Here is a 16856-nt window from a genome sequence, read left to right on the forward strand (position 1 = left end):
CTTTTTAAATGCGGTTTATAAAACGTGCTACTAATTTGGTAACACCTAATTGAAAATCCTAAATCTCTGGGTTGTAAATGTTCTTTTTACCAAGACTGCATTCGACACGTGGGGTTTTAATGCATAATAGAGATAGCCACAGATTCTTTTCCGAACACAAGGTTCTATTATTGTTGATCTGTATAGCTACTGCAGAACTATTGGTCAGACTAAACTTCTTCAGGAGATTTGGACTTCCCGCTGCTAACCTATATATTTACAGCATGGTCTTGAGGGTGGTATATCTTAATTTGATCACTAATTTGTAAGTTAGTTGCCAATTCCTGGTCCTCACTGGGTAGCCAACAGTTGACACCCTAGTTACTCCAACCCTCAATGCAATGAGCAAGATCTATCAGAGGAACAAAATATTTAGTGAAGAAGAAATAGTAAACAACTTTGTGGGCCTGGTAAATGCTGGATGAATCCTTAAAGAGGAAGGTGTGGCATTTAGGATACACACATCTGTGTTAGGCATTATAATGTGCCCTCAGCCACCCAAGAGTTGGATAAATTTAAAAGCCAAAATAAGTGGGACGCGATGCAGGAAATCATATCAAATGACCAGCAAACACTTGTTTGTATGATTTCTGAAGCCCAGTGGGCCACTTGTCTGATAGATTTATATAAGGGACCTTCTAGTACAGATGGACATCAGAAAATATACGGGCAAACTCTCCCAGTTATATGATTCTCAGTGAAGATTTACTCCTCCTTGTTAAGTTGGATTGCTATTTTTGGCCTTTATCCCTCGTCCTGGAAGGGGTCAATAGTGAAACCGATTTTTAAAAAAGGGACTGGTACGGACCTGTGATACGGAATCCTAGCTGGCCAGGAACTTCATCATGGATCCAGACCATTCACTCCTCTGGAAGGCGTCAGTGGTCAAGCGGAGGAGTGACGCCCACAGCAAAAGGGAGGAAGACGGAGGCTCAAAGGAAGGAGGAGCGCGGACCAGGGAAGCCGGAGAGACTAGCGCCAAGACAGCGGCGGAAGGAGTGAAACGCAGGACTACGGCGAAGTGTGGCAGAGGCTCGCTTCCAGAGCCCACAAACGCGGAAGTATCTGGACGTCCCAGAGGAGGGGAGGACTCCCCGATATCCATTGCTGCGGTCCAGGAGGACTGTGGCCCCAGCAAGAGAACCGGGAAATGGGGAACCACAGGATGGAGACTTCCTCAGGATAACAGAAACCTTAAAAGACAGTCTCCCATCTAGTATAGACCTCTCTTCCCCCCCACCCCCCAAGACTGCTTTTGAGTTTTGATATATATATATATTCTTTCATGTCCTTGGACACCTGTAATTGCCTGAAAAAAAGAACAGCAGGTGTGACCTGCCTTATAACTAAGCGTGCCTAGTTAGTCTACTTTTGGGAACCTCTAGGCGACACCCCAAAAGACCCCTACCCCTTCTCAGACAATACAACAGGACCCTATGCACTATAGGTTGATAAGCCTTTTAGATATCTCCTTAAAGATATTTTCTAAGATCATTTTAGCTAAACTCGAAGATTGGGCAGCAGAAACTAAGCGAATTCCACTAGAACAAGGGGGCTTTTGTGAGGGTCATTCCACTACAAGACCACTGTTTTGCTCTGTGGGCCATTATTTGAAAGGCTCTGGAGGAAAATCAAAAGGATGTGCTGTTGCTTTGTAGATTTCCAGACAGCCTTTGATTCTGTGGATAGGGATACTCTGTGGGGAAAACTTTCCTCCTGGAACCTACCACCAAATCTTCTTTGGGCACTCCAATCTTTGCACTTTGGCAATTGGGCTCAGGTGGAGTTGGATAAGTCGGGTCGGTTATCACAAAACATTTCTATTGATAATGGCCTGCTCCAGGGGTGCGTTTTAGCACCCTTGCTTTTTAGCTTATTTCTGGCCGACCTTTATTTCCCAATCTGAGTCCTTTTCGCCAAAAATTGGGAACCAGCATATTGCTTGTTTGCTTTATGCAGACAATTTGGTGTTATTGGATTATACCCAAATAGGTTTGCAGAGAAAACTCAATGCCCTGGCAACCTATAGCAAGCAGAACCAGCTCCGTATCAATCCGGAAAAGACCAAGATCATGATCTTTGGAAAAAAAGTAGAGAGTTTTTCTTGGCACTTAGGTACGCAGGTGGTGGAGCAAGCCGATCAATATAAATACCTGGGTTTAATTTTTAGGAGAAATTTAAATTGGGGTGCTCATTGGGAAGCCACTAAGCAGAGGAACCTATTGCAGGCCAGTTGTCTGTCAAGATTCAATGGTAGGTTTGGGGAGCTCTCTCATATCCCATTACTAAAGGCATATGAAGGGAAGATACCGCCTTTAGGCCTGTATGGGGGGGAGAGGTTTTTTCCCTCGACCAAACATATGAATGGGATAGATTGAAGGGGTGGTGCTTAAAAGACTTTTGTCACTCCCCCAAGGTACTATGGTTCAGGCCCTAAGGAGAGAGTGCAATCTGGTGTCTTGGAATATGGCGGCCTCTACTCGGGCACTAAGATATTTCAACATATTGTTGGAGGATGATGAGATGGTTAAAGTCTCCAAATTGTGTTGGGAAGAGATCTAAAGTAGTGAGAGGATGTGGGCAAAGGCCGTAAGAACCAGAATAATTGCACTAAGGAACCTTCATATAAATAGTGGTAAAGTTACATCTTGGCTCCCATTTCTAGAGAAGAGATCATCCATTAGCTTCTAAATTGCTACATTGGGCCAGGATACTGTATTTCCCCATCTATCATGGTTACCAGGCCCGGGATTGAGGAATGAAATTTTAAGGGCTAGGGTGAGATGCAATCCAATCTACTCATCCCGCCCACACAGGATCAGGGAACAGAATAATAGTGGTCTCTGCCCCTGCCCTTTGAATGTTAGATGTACCCTTATTCATATTCTTATGGACTGCACCTTTTATTTTGCAAATCGAATCAAGTTTTTAAAACCACTGATTTTTAAATATGATGCTCTCCATAGGAATAAAGCTGTGGAGTTATTGTCCGAAATGCGTTATCTAGATGTGGCAGTTGTAATTGCTCAGTTTTTACGATATGTGAAACAAAATAAAATTTTAATCATGAAACGTAGCGAGTTGGGGGGGGGGGGGGGGAGGGGTAGGGTAGCCAGGAGAGTGGTCATTTTAAATGTTGTAATTGTTTTAAATGTTTTAACTGTTAAGTGTGTGTGTTTTTTTTATTAGAATGTTTTTGGACAAATGTCTAAAACTTGTTTCAGAACCTGAACCTGCATGGAGTAGAGAGGTTTGTAATCCCTAGCCTGTCAGCTCTGCCCCAAGCGGCAGGCCTTTTAATATCTTAAGTTAGCATAAATTGTAGCCTGCAGCGTACACATACATTTCTGAAGCAGATGCATTCTCCTGCCACACTCTTTTACTGTTACTCTTCTGTGCTCTGGGTCTTTCATTCTCCCTACCTCACACCGGACTCCTCTCTGACAAAGGGAAGGGCTGGTGCCAGATGGTAGAAGACGATTTCCACAGAAAGCATTTGGTGTATTGAGGAGAGGCAATTTATTGGTTAGCATCATTTCAGCTTTCAATTAAGCTTTCAGAATCGGCTATTTCAGCAGTAAATTGTGTGGACACTGACAGTGATTTGCACTCTGAAGGTATGTATGTATATGGTATTTTTATAGCACGAACCTAGCAAAAAGGCAGTGGAGCGTTGCTCATGGTCAAAGGCAACATTAAAGTAAGCGGGTAACAAGAGAGGAAGCAGAGTTGTGGACAATTAATGCATTGTGATGCAGTGTTCTTTAAAGAGGTGAGTCTTCAACGCTTTCCTAAACAGGAGTAGCGTTGGGTCTGGAGGTATCAGACCATTAACCATAAGCAGAAGTCACCAGTCACCCAGGTCTTCATTTAAAAAATATGTCTAATTTTTGATCTAAGATAATATTCTCTACATTGAATTTATGCTTTATAGCACAGCATATGTTAAGGCATGAACAAGCTAGCGGTTGTACACTGGTGACATCACTAAAGCAATTAATGGTGGTCGTCTTGGAAGAATTTTTCTGCATGGAAGTTGGCTAGACAGTTTCTGCATTATTTTGGTGTATTTGCATATACATTTTTATACCTGGGAGTTGATACACACACGCTCCAGTTTATGTAGGTCTGTAGATTAGATATTGATCTGGTAGTGAATTTGGGCTGCATCCATTCCCAGGTCATGGCCAAAAAAGCCCATATGGGTGGGTCTTTCGTGCAATCTTCTGGGCCAAGCCATTGTGCAGTCACAAAGTAGGTGTTATCATAAATGCACTGCTGTTTATAGAAATATGCATGTGACCTGTGTAACATCACTGGGTTACTTACTAAATTGATGCTCATTTCACTGAGGCAGAGAGATCTGTGGTTCTGCATCTTGTTGTACTTCGGGTGTCTGGATGACTCATTGCCTATTTAGCACAGCACAATAATTCTGATGCCTCAACAATGAGACAAAAAACAAGCTGCAATTGTTTTTGGAAATTTTGCGAAGATAAAAACAAAAGCCTGAAGTGTTGCTAAATTTTCCTCAAAGATCCTCATGTCAAATGTAGTCCACCAAGTAAAACAGATTTTAACAGTCATGAAAAATACAGACTGCCTAAATATCAGTCTTGCATACATATTTACCTTAAAAATGCTAATCTGTTTTAAATTCCAGAATCTAGCTAAACTTAATTATCACCTACTGAATGAAAGGGTCAAACTGATTTTGTTTCCATTTTTTTTTTTTAGCAGTCTACAATATTGACATACTCAGATATCCTTAGGTGCTCCCTGCAAATCAGCTAAGAAACAAGTAGTGCCCAGTATTGCATGGTCTATGAACAAAAGCTGAATATGCATTTATTTTAGCCGCAAGCTGATGTTCAGCTGGCTAGTACACTACACTGCTTTCTCCCACCATGCATGCATGGTACGACAGGTACAGGATCTTTCAGAATGTTTTTCTCGTGTTTCAGGTTCCAGTAATTCCTTAATATGAAAGCAAACCTAGTCTACTGGCCACAAGTGTTCTTATTAAAACGTACTATGTTAATCTAACTATTAAATCATTAATAAAGCACTTACCTGAGGTCGAGGCGCTGTGTGATATTCCTTCATTAACTCGGGTGTATAGAGATGAAAAACAGGCCGGAATGGATTGACAGCCACAAGGGTGCAGCCAGCATTCGTATAAAAAACAGATGATGCGTATCTTGCTTGTAGACATTTCAATACTACAACAAAAAAGTAATTGTGCAAAGTCTGCTTAAAAGTTTTATGCAATAATTTTTCTAAAATTTGGGTTAAGAATAGGGTTTATTTTTTCATGCATAAGTATGTATTCATGTTATACTTCAAAAACCTAAAAAAAAGCTTTCTACTAATCACAGCAAGATCACAGGCCCCCTTTTATATATTTTTACACCCAAAACAAAGATAAACTATGATTTTGCAAGAGTAGCTAATGTCTGCACCAGCGTTTCCTTGGAAAAATATGTGCATGTGCTATTATACTGTATAAATACATCAGCTTTCATGCCAGACATCTCAATCATACTAATAAAGGGAAGAAACAACTGTATCGTGCATCATACTATAGGAAAGCAACCCACAGCCCTCACACAAGTGTTTTTTTAGGTATATAACCCCAGAATCAAAGTACAAACCAGGTGCTGTGAATATGCATACCCTCAGTGGTGAATACCCAGGTGTGGGCTTTCCTCCAGTGTGATTTTGCATACTCTCAGAAATTAACTATCCAAGGGTTCTGACTCGTAGTCACTAGATTACACCCTTACCATTCGGCGAAAATCATTATACCCATCCCAACAAAAGTGGGAAGAAATTGCTGTTGCAGAGATTTGAAGTTTGTAGGAGCAATACCAAGATGTTACAGATCAGTAAACCAGCCGGCCAGTGGTAAAAGTAGTAAGATACTTCCTAAAAACTATTTCAGGAAGTGTACAAAACAAATTCTGGCGAGGCAGAAGCACCATGGTGTGATGCTGCTAGCTCAAGGGCTACTTGAGCCCGCCAACTAGGCCCTTTCTAGTGCAGTAGTTCCTCACCTTTTGACTTCTGTGGACCCCCCACTAAATCATTGCTGGAACCAGATGACCCCCACTAAATCATTATTGGAATCCGGAGACCCCCCAATGAGTCATTACTGGGAGCCGGAGATTCCCAGCCTAAGCATTTTCGATTATTTGAACTCCAAAACAATACACACAAAATATAGCAAAAGGCATTCATCAAACACACAAATTATTAAATATTTTATTTAATTCAATGAATCAACATATTAAAAAAATCAATAGGAGGGTGTGAGCTTTGCTAAATTCACTTGAGACCACTCAATATCCATACTATATTCTGCTTGATGCACTTGCACTGCTCCCATGAACCAGTCTAAGGATACTAGCTACATTTTTAAATTCAAAGATTCAAATTCCTGCACATTTACAAAACGTTTTAAAATGTTCAAGTACAGTATTTGCTTTTTTATTTATATACACTTTATTAACCTGTTAATATTTAATTTTCTAAGCAGTTCACGGACCCCTTAAATAGGCGTTGTGGACGCCCAGGGGCCTATGGACCACAGGTTAAGAACCACTGGTCTACTACCCATTTTGGTACACTGCTTCTTCTGCACATTGCTCTAACCTTCTGCAAATATCTCACCTGGCCTACAGGTGATTAGTAATTTCTTTAAAACCCTAAAATGTTTAATTATATTTATTTTCACACCATGCATTGATGGCTACAATGTATTTTTGGGAAATGTGAACATAATTTATCATGATTTACTAGAGGTTTACATGCCTTTTTTCCCACTGTACCATATTGTGTATTCCATTTCTTTTTGTGATTTCGATTTTAGAGTTCCTGGAGTGCAAACTTGACCATAAAAGTATTGCTGCCACAGATGTGTTTTTATGGGTTCCCATTTTGGTAAACAGGATCCATCCAGCTATCATAGTAATGATAAGCGGTCGTAGGTTGGATATTCAGGCACATGGGAAGAGACAAGATTTCACAAAGTGACAAGGCTACAATATACTGGCTGCTGGTTCTTGGAAGATGGAAAGTATTTTTTAGGACCTGGATGCTGAAGGGCATGGTGTAGCAATCTGGCCATGAAAGGGGGGAGGAGGGTTGTACGCATGAGTGTGGTATTTAACAATAGGTTTGTCAGAGTTGCCTCGCAGGCAATCAATTACCTATGAGGTGAGTAATAACAGTTACCAGGACCTGAAAGTGCTTCAGGAACATAATATCATTATAAGTAAGTAGTGTTACCTGTTGCAGTGTTCACAGGGTTAACCTTAGTAAGATCGTCAAACTGATGCAGTTTATCCTCCTCGATCAAGAAAGCCTTGACCTCGTCCTCCAATGAGTCGTTCAGGTTTGTGCGGCCCGGCGGATTCATCTTTGGTCCATTTTTCTAGAAGAGAGAGATTAGTAAGAGATACTGAGCAATGACAAATCTCGGCTTTCAATTTTTAAATTCGATACTATGCCAAATTTGTGACAATAGCCTGGTGTTGGTTAGATCGACGAGGGCCTTGGAGCTTCCCCAATAATAAAGTTTTGCAAAAAACAAGCACTGCCAAAGCAGAGAAGGCGGCAGCCAAAGCAGACTGATTGGCTTTGCCTATGCTTGTTTCACAATAACTTTAAGCACTAATACCGTACACGATGACCTAGTTGCTATTTTACTAATAAAAACGCAATAATAACTTTACCTGAAAAGGTGATGCTCATTTAAGATTCCGGCTTTGTTTAACGGCTATTTCATCAATCCACAGCCTTCTCAGAATAGACCTGTCTGCAGGTACAACCGCCAATGCTGGGTCTAGCTTAGAAAGCTCCTCTCCCAAACCGCGAGGCCCCGCAGCTCTAACATCTGCTTTTGCATAATACCCATGTGCCACGCTACCTTTTGGAGACGTTTGGTACCTTACACAAACAGGTTAGTATTTATAACTTTCAAAGTCATGTATAGTAGTGGCGGGTGAGGTGTTTTAGGAGTTATAGAATATGTATGGTAGGGCAAGTCACAGTGATAGCTCTGCAGCCGGAAGAACTTCGGAAAGTCAGATGGGGCCGGGGGCGGCGATCAGGGGCACAGCTTATAGAGAAGGCGGAGCCTTTCGAGGAAACGTGGATTCGTGTTTTTTGAAAACTAGCGTTCTGGGGGCGCTGAGCACCTCTCACTGACTGGCCATACGTCCCACTGGAGTTCAGTTACTGGGCGGTTACTACCTTCGCAGGCTCGCGAGGTTTGCATGTAAGAAGACTGATAGTGGCATAACAAATCTTGTGGGGGTCTCCACTGCAAAGTGCATAAATGCGCCCCACATCCAAACCCCCCGCCGCTCAGTACCCTGTCAGGCCCTCTCAAGCACAGTGCCGGAGGGGACCCCAATTGGAGCTCGTCCTCGACCCTCTACCCCCATTCCCCTCCCCCGCCGCCCGCAGGGACTATTGTTACACCAGTGGACTGTGAGACAGTAAATAGGGAGTTGGTTAGCATTGGCAGAATGGTGCCAGCATGCACGAACTGCTCATCTCCCAAAGAAGGCAGGTTTGTTTCCCCGCCACCCTGGTGTGAGCTAGCATTTACTACTTGGGACACAGCTGCCTCTGTAACTATTAAACACGAGTGGGAGTGGAGGCGAGAGGAGAAGCCACGCCCTCTTTCAATACACGCACGAAAGTTACAGGAAACAAAAAAAACTAATTTCGAAAACGTGGAACTATGCGCAGCAGGGATTGGAAGACAAGCAATTGGGTATTAATACAAAAATAAATCCATGTGAGCGGTCCAAATAATCTGGCAACATACTTCTTTCTTTCGAAAAATGCAAAAGACTGCAGAAAGCCCATAATCCGCCAGCCGCGGACTGAACCAGTCTCCTTGAAAATCCCAAGCAGAGGTCACACACCTCCGTAGCTACTGGAAACAGGTCCGACGTGTTCAGATAACACTAACGACTGCATTCCACAAAGAATGTTGCTGCCAAAGAAGTGAGCTGCAATTTACAGCTTGAGAAATCCACCAAAGCTCATGGGGAGGTGTAAATTATTTTATGCTACAAAAATAAAAAGGAATACAAAGAAAATATGTTGTCACCTAAAAATTGGCCACCGTATTATTGCAATACAATTTTAAAAACATTCAAAGATGTAGCTGTCTTGCTACTGACATGTTTAAACAATAAACCTTTCAGTTGCATCATGCATCTCATTATTGTTTGTGAAGAAACAAAAATAAATTGCCACTTAACCAAGCACTCAAATAGCAGGTTGATACTTAACCACTGTATATAAAACATACATTTCAAGAAGTGTGCAGGCAAAATAAGTAACCAGTTTTTAAAGTTAATGTAACACAATTAATCAAAGAAAACCGGATTTTAAAGCACACTTCAAACCAGACTTCGGTCCTTTCACTTTAGTTTTATTTTAAGCGGATGTGAAAATTGCACAGAGCCTTTGTGCAGTCACTCAGTGAAGGGAACTATTAGGAACAAGCATTTGCAATGCAACTGGTCTCGCATTTACAAGAGTTTGAGCTATTGGCATTGTAAATGACAAAGCCTTTTATTTCTGTTTTAGTTTTTGAAGCAGAAATAAAACGCATTGTCATTTACAATGCCAATAGCTCAAACTCGCGTAAATGCGAGACCTCCTGCATTGCAAATGCTTGTTATATACTTCTTAATATGGGATTATTTGGTATGCTAAAGCTGAAGGTGTGAGCAGATCATATAGCCAGCACAAAATATGATGAGACTGCGATGAATGGGGATTGAATTGACATGTATGCAAGTCTGTTAAGTATTGCACGTAAAAACAGAAACACGCCTTTCAGCTAAATGAAAACTTTGAAACCGATTTACCAACACCACCGAGATGCTAAACTACAAAAAGCAAGTGTTTTCCAAAATGCCCCAAAATGTAGTTGTCATTTAAAAAACGTACAGACTCTGCATAGCACTATGATTGTTTTGTGAACTGAACACACAGGGAGATGTTTGAGTGAGAGTCAAAACATGCTATCCAGACACAAGAGAGGCATGGGTCGGTCGTCTTTATCGTTATCAAATGGAAAATGTTTATTCACAGTCTTGTGAAGGCCTGGTGCGTTCTCAAACAATAAGTTATATCTCACAGGCAGGTTATTATGCCATGGAGGTGTGACAAGCTGATAAAGTACATATAAAGGGTGTTTTAAAACAAAAAAGCAACTGGGATTGGAGGTAACACCCCTGTGCAGACACCTCGTTGTGGTCTACAGCCAGGACAGGTGACGGGGGCTTCTAAGCACTGTGAAAAGGATCAGACTGGAAGAAAAAAGGACAGAAGCCATGATCCACCTGGTGAATGACGACGCGCTGCTGGTCTTCCTTCCGATTGGTGGGTTCCCTCTCAGCCTTGAAGGTCTGGGGCGGGCTGGACTCCGATCTCGTTTAGTTCTCATCAGAGCAGTTTCATTTAATGTGAAACCAACCAGAGGGAGCCCTTTACACGAGCAACAGTTACATAACACAGGGACGCATTCATATTGTGAACAAGGGAAGGTGAAGCGATTTGCCTGGAATCACAGGGTGCTGAGCCGACGCCGGGACTCAAGTCTGATTGCCTAGTTCCTAATCAGCAGCTCTAATGACCCATCCTCGCCCAGCCAATAACATCGAGGGCTTCTAGGCACCGAGTCAGAGCACAGGCAGCGCTCACCACAGCAAAAGAAAACAAGGAAAATCCACTGTGCCGCATTTGTTTAATAAAAGGCTGCTATAGATGGAGAGCGTGCAAGATGTAACTGTATACAGAAGAGTACAGCTATGTGTATGGGGTGTAGGAAAAGCTGAGCCAATAAGAGGTAAACACGGAAATGATAGAAGATGAAAACAGTGGAAACGAGGAACACATTGAGAAGGAGGCTGCAACAGATGGAGCGGGATAAAGAACAAGCGAAAGCGCGCTATGTGCGTGTTGTGCAGAAACGCCACACGTGCACATCTGTCCGTCCGCGTGCATGCTTTGGAATCCGTATTGATTCACAAACGCGGATGCGGGCTGCTAGCACCAGGCGAGACCTAAAAATGGGCTGACCAAACTGCCCGTGCTGTATGCTGTAGTGGGTCAAAATAAAATGTGAATGATAAATTTAACTTGTCGGTGGATGAAGCCCGCTGACCAATTCCACTCACTATGTATGTATATAAAACTTGATTTTTGGGGAAAAAACAATAGTTTCGGGAAGCAGTCTCAAAGGATAGACTTAAAAAAATCTGGAAGAGGGGCTTTCAGACTTGATCAATGAAGCTACACATTTTGCATTGGAGATTGGCTGGAAAAAAAAAGTCAATTTCCATGATCGTACTATCTATCTCACCACTCACTAAGCCCTGGCCTGGCCTGATAAGTGTCGACCCTGAGCATTGTGCAAAGCTCCCCACTCCCCCCTACCTGCTAGAAGGTGCTCTCTTCTAACTGAATAAATTATTAGATAATTCACTAAAAAAATTAGATATATCCAGGCACCTGGCCAATAGGTGGCTCCCATCTTGAGTGCACCTCGCACTGTAAGTATCTTGGAGTGGTGTTCGACTTCAGAGGCTCTTATTTCCTCCGCACATGGAGGGCATGAAGCTAAAGGCAGCCTCTTTAAGACCAGGGTTTCGGCAGCTCGTAAAAACATTTCATGGTCCTATCCTCGGACCTCTACAGCAGGAGATGGCAGTTAAACATCCGCCCTCCGTAGCATATGGCTCTGAAATTGTGAGGGAGAAACTGGCAAAACATTTAAATGTATTAACCGCCCAGACCTACCGTTCAGTTTTTGAACTGCCCAATCAGATCATGCAGGCCCATCGGCACCTTGAATTTGTCCTCAAAAAAGCCTTTCTGAATATGTGCCACTTCTTCCAACAGGCCGAAAACACCGGGCCAGCCCAGGTCTGGCAGGAAATAAATTCCTGTAATTCAAAGTGATGGAGTAAGGACTCGTAGAAAAGAGACTTGCTCGAAAGCAATCCTCTCATCTAACTCGCTAACAAACAAGTTACTTACCTTCGGTGACGCTTTTTCTGGTGGATACAGTATCTGCCTGTGGATTCCTCACCATGTGAATATCCACTGCGCCAGCAACATTCGGAAACTTTTGTAGCAGTCCACGCCGATGAGGTCGAAGACGACGTCAGAGAGACACGGCTCCGCTCGCGACTCGGCTGACGTCACCGGCTCCATAAGAAGACCTCGTTGGCGTGATGACGTCAGTTCAGCCCTTTTTTTCCGTGCCTTCGAGGCACACGGACGGACTGATAGCAATATATACACAGTACATAATATACAAAGCGACACACACAGTGTGGATAATAAATAGAAAGGCAAAAGAAACAACACAATGCCTTTGACAGTAACAAATATAACTTGAAACACCATCATATACTAAAGGTATACAAGGGTGGACAACGGGGAGGCGGGTGGGTCAGTGAGGAATCCACAGGCAGATACTGTATCCACCAGAAAAAGCGTTACCAAAGGTAAGTAACTTGTTCTTCTGATGGATACATCTGCCAGTGGATTCCCACAGCAGTCCCCACTCCCGGAGGAGGGTGTCCACCCTTCTATACCAGAAAGTCCTGATCTCATCCCGTCCCAAAACTATACAACAGACTCACAACTCCCAGATGTGATAGGGAATCCCATTTCCCCCTATTGTGGAACGGCTCAAGATTTAAAAAAACTTCTATAGGCCCCAGTGTTCACCATGCCACTGGCCTATGTCACTCAACTGTACAGAGGGTGCTCATGCACAACTTTACTAAGCTCCACAATGCCAAGAGCACCCACGGACCAACTCTGCCAAAAAATATGCCAAATCTCCCCAGTTCCTATCACAATAGGTGTCCCTGGTTTCCCACAGATCAGAAGCCTCCAGTGCTCAAAGATTCCCAGAATCATTGGTTCCCAAACATCACAGAAGTATCGGTTTCAAAACTGTACCATGGGTCGGCTTTCAAGGGAACAATTACTGCCCAGGCAGGGGACCTATGCCCAACATGTCCTGGGTACAGAAGGTCCAACAGTTTTAAGGAAACCAAAGGGATCACCCAAACCAGTGGTCATTGGTGCTCATCCATGCTCATGTTAAACAGAGTTCGTTTGGTGCTTGAGTGTGCAGTACTCAACACTGACAAGAATCTGCAGTGATCAACCATGTCAAGAGACTGCAGTGCCACATGTCTCTGTGGGCCATCCAGGTCAAACAATGACATGGGTCTAATGCCCAAGTACCCCAAAATACTATGGGCCTACTGTGCCTAGTCATAGCAGGTGGTCAAAGGTTCACACATTCCGTTCAGCTGTGTAGAGGGTGCCTGGTGCTCAAGTGCGCTGAAGAATCCTTGATGCCCAACTATCCCGAGGGATACTTCTACTTAAAAGTGAAAGTAGCCAGTGCCCAACTGTATGGCAATCACTTCTGGCGTAGGCACAAGTGGACAACAGCAGTGCCCAGCTTCTGTCGCTATCAGTAAAGCCTAGGGTATGCAGCGCCAAAAAGAGCCAAGTGTCCACAAAGCTAAAGGTCCACATTGACCACCTGTGTCAAAACTGTGTCAGAAGTTTAAACTTACCAGGGGTGTCGTCAGTGCCCAACCATGGCTGAGTCCTCGCTACACATGGCAAAGATCCCTCTGCCCACCTAGTTCAAGTGGTATCAGTTGACCCACTCCGCCTGCCATTTTTAGGTCTCGCGACCTGCGTAGCACTGCGCAGCAGTGCTCGCGCAGGCGAGAGTTCTTTTGTTCGGGGTTCAGAAATGGACCCGGGAATCGCACATGCTCGTGCGATTCCTTTTGTGCTACGTGATTGGCCTTTGCGTGCGTCTTTTTATAAAAGACTGCATGCAATTGGCCAAAGGCGGGCGCATTGCTCCGCCCATGGCCTATTGGTGTCTATTACGCGCTTGGTACGAGTAATAGACACCAATAGGCCATGGCTCGCAGTGGCGCGCGCGCGCACCACTCGCGGGCTTCTTTGTTTTTTTTGCTTTTGTTTCCAGTTTACCTTTGCATGCATTACATGGAAGGCGCTTACTCAGACTAGCGAGAGCATTTGTGGACATACAGGATTTCCTTTAGTCTGCAACTGTCGGCCGTGTACAACTTACAAGATAAACAAGCACAACTGGCAGCACGCTCTCCGCCCGAGGTGAGGAAATTCAAATACGGCCCCATCTTTGCTTGCAACACCATTTTGCTGTTGCCCTCACTCAGGCCCCTTCAACCTTCATAGCGTTTTTTACGTTCTATACTGTTGCACATATTACACAACCTTTAATGTTTCCCTGAGCTAAGACCATTCCGAGACCCGGCTCGAAGCAACTAATCCCCGAGATAACCATCTATTGACCCTTGGTGACCGTTCTCGGCCTCTCCAGTTGTTTTACGAATCACCATCTTCAACACGCAAACACGTCCTGTCGTAAATTAATTTAACCAAGGAATGGCTATGCCACCTGACCTATAGGGTCGGGTAGAGAACACAACCTTAGGGAAGGAATTTCCATTACCCATTATCCTGTATCTTGTACAAGAGAATGTTTTCTTGTGGATGATTTGTATTTTTATTGCACATTGAGGGGGTTGTTGCTTTAGGGGATTCCAGCGCTACAAAAGACTGTGAGCCACGGATTGAAGTGGCAGTCTCCTGAGAACCTACCACTGATGTACTTCTAGGACAACTGTACCTAGCTGCAGCTAATAAATTGAAGTTCCTATGCCAGACAGAGTGTTCCGTGTCTCTGTAATTTGGAAGGCGAACTCAGAAGATTTCAGGCGTACCCTGCGCCGCCAGGCTTAATGAGCCCGGTTCTTCAGAGGATCACATTGTTTGTGTGTGTGGGGGTGGGGTGGGTCTTTTTAGCCTCCCCGGAATTCGGCAGCAAAGTTCTCAGCAGCGAGCAAGCAGGTGCATTAAACGGAAGCCGGGGAGTTGGGAGATGTGTCTGGAGGGAAAGCTGATTAAATCCTGAGCAGGGAGAGCACAGGGTAGCGAAGTGGGTCGGAGCGGCGCATCTGAGCTAAGAGGCGGGAGTGGAGGCCCGGGGCAGGCTGACTGACGGTGCTGGAGCCCTCATAGGAGAGCAGGCGGTTCTGCCTCGCCCGGGGAACGCTGTAGTGTAACCGGGACAGAGAGGCGCCAGGGTGGACAATGCACCCCATTCTCTCGGAGCTGCTGTAATTTCAGGGGGGCTGGGGTGAACTGATAAGACGTTAGACTGCGGAGCCCTCATACAGTGGGTCCAGATTCATGGCATCACCAAGTAAGCATGACTTGGGGAGGGTTTAACCCCTCTGCCTCCTTCCTGCAGCAGAGACATCCCCTAAACTCTGGAGGAATTTGGTCAAAGCGGGGAGGGGGAGGGGGGACGTGGCACACCTGACGTGATCCGAATCTTTGAACGAGACACGTTGGGAGATCACGGAGATGCGAGTTCCCTTCATGTGGGGACGTACAGGGCGCAGTTAGTAAGTGAAAGAGATTGTTCGAAAGGTGCAAGAAATACCTGGTCATGTAGGCATTTACAGTCTATAGCTTCATTTGCCTTATTCAAAGTGTATTTTTATTTTAGGTTACATTTTTCGTGTGTTTTGTAACCTGTATAAAAGCTGTAATGACCCTGCCTACACCTGTGTGGAGATAGTACTGCTAACACAAAACCCCATCTGTTCGCAGCCGATATCATGCATAGCGCAGCTCCACCCGCTGCCTTCCCATAATGCCCTGGGAGCTTTTAGTTAAATGTAAATGTCGGTTCAGGGCTGGCAGCAATTACTTTATGGCGAGGAAGTAAAGCTGCGGGCCCTGCAGCCTTATCATTCACTATATCAGACATGCCAACCCTCCCGATTCAGGCGGGAAACTAGCGATTTCAAGGCTAGTCTCCCGCCTCCCGATTCCTAAAAGCAAAAAACCCGATTCCTCTGGGTTTCAGCTGACAGGGCCTGGTATTGCGTAACGTGCTAATTCTTCCAGCAATAGTCAGAGAGGCGATGCAGGGGATCTAGATGGGGTGAAAAACCAACAAAGCCGCATTAACAAGCGAATGGTCTTTTAAAGACCTGTGAAGTACTCGGGGCGGCTCGGGAAGCTGTTTCAGCCAGGGCTGCCACACACTAGGGGGGTGGTGGTGCATGCACTGCCAGCAACCTGCCAGGCCAGGGCACAACACTTGCATCACCCTATCTCTGCCTGCCATTACGCTGCATGCTTCTGAAAGGTAAGAAAACAAGCATTTGCAATGCAATAGGTCTCGCATTTACTTGAGTTTGAGCTATTCACATTGCAAATAACAATGCCTTTTATATTTGTTTTCGTTTTAAAAACATAAGTAAAAGGCATTGTCATTTACAATGCCAATAGCTTTAACTCGTGTAACTGCGAGACCTATTGCATTGCAAATGCTTGTTTCTTGTGTACTGTTAGCGAGAGACCAAAAGCTGAACCGAACTCTGTAACATTATCCACCTTGTCCAAAAGAATATAGGTTTATTTCGCACAGCAAATTAAATCATAACTTTTGCACGTACCATACAAAAGCATGGGTACACTTAAAAACATTTAAGGAACAACAACAAAATCGCTGCTGAAAGTCATTCAAACCACTAAGGAACATCAACATTTCAAGACAATCTCTTAGGACACTACTGTTGAGGAGAGCTTGTGGTTGCAGGTCAGTTTCACCTTGGGAACTGTGCCCGTCCTTTGAAGTGCTCCTCAGTTAGCATAAGGCACAGTAAATAAAACCT

At 44.1% G+C, this 16856-nt stretch overlaps 1 protein-coding gene across 3 annotated transcripts in view; it reads right to left on the reverse strand.

The window, feature by feature from the left end:
* The window catches only part of MYO19 (myosin XIX), a 349059-nt gene that overhangs the window by 277223 nt on the left and 54980 nt on the right, over window positions 1–16856 (reverse strand). The window contains exons 1-3 of one of the 3 annotated variants that reach the window (XM_085649445.1): window positions 8879–9016; window positions 7330–7474; window positions 5113–5261 (exon numbers count right to left, since the gene is read on the reverse strand). In XM_085649445.1, coding sequence (XP_085505571.1) covers window positions 5113–5261; window positions 7330–7459 — 279 coding nt within the window. In that variant the 5' untranslated portion in view covers window positions 7460–7474; window positions 8879–9016. Of the gene's footprint in view, window positions 1–5112; window positions 5262–7329; window positions 7475–7775; window positions 7914–8878; window positions 9017–16856 lie in introns of those variants that run through there. The other 2 variants (XM_085649444.1, XM_085649443.1) reach the window with 2 other exon arrangements.

Source organism: Triturus cristatus, chromosome 3_2 (assembly GCF_964204655.1).
Source record: "Triturus cristatus chromosome 3_2, aTriCri1.1, whole genome shotgun sequence".
In the NCBI taxonomy this organism is placed as follows: Eukaryota; Metazoa; Chordata; class Amphibia; order Caudata; family Salamandridae; genus Triturus; species Triturus cristatus.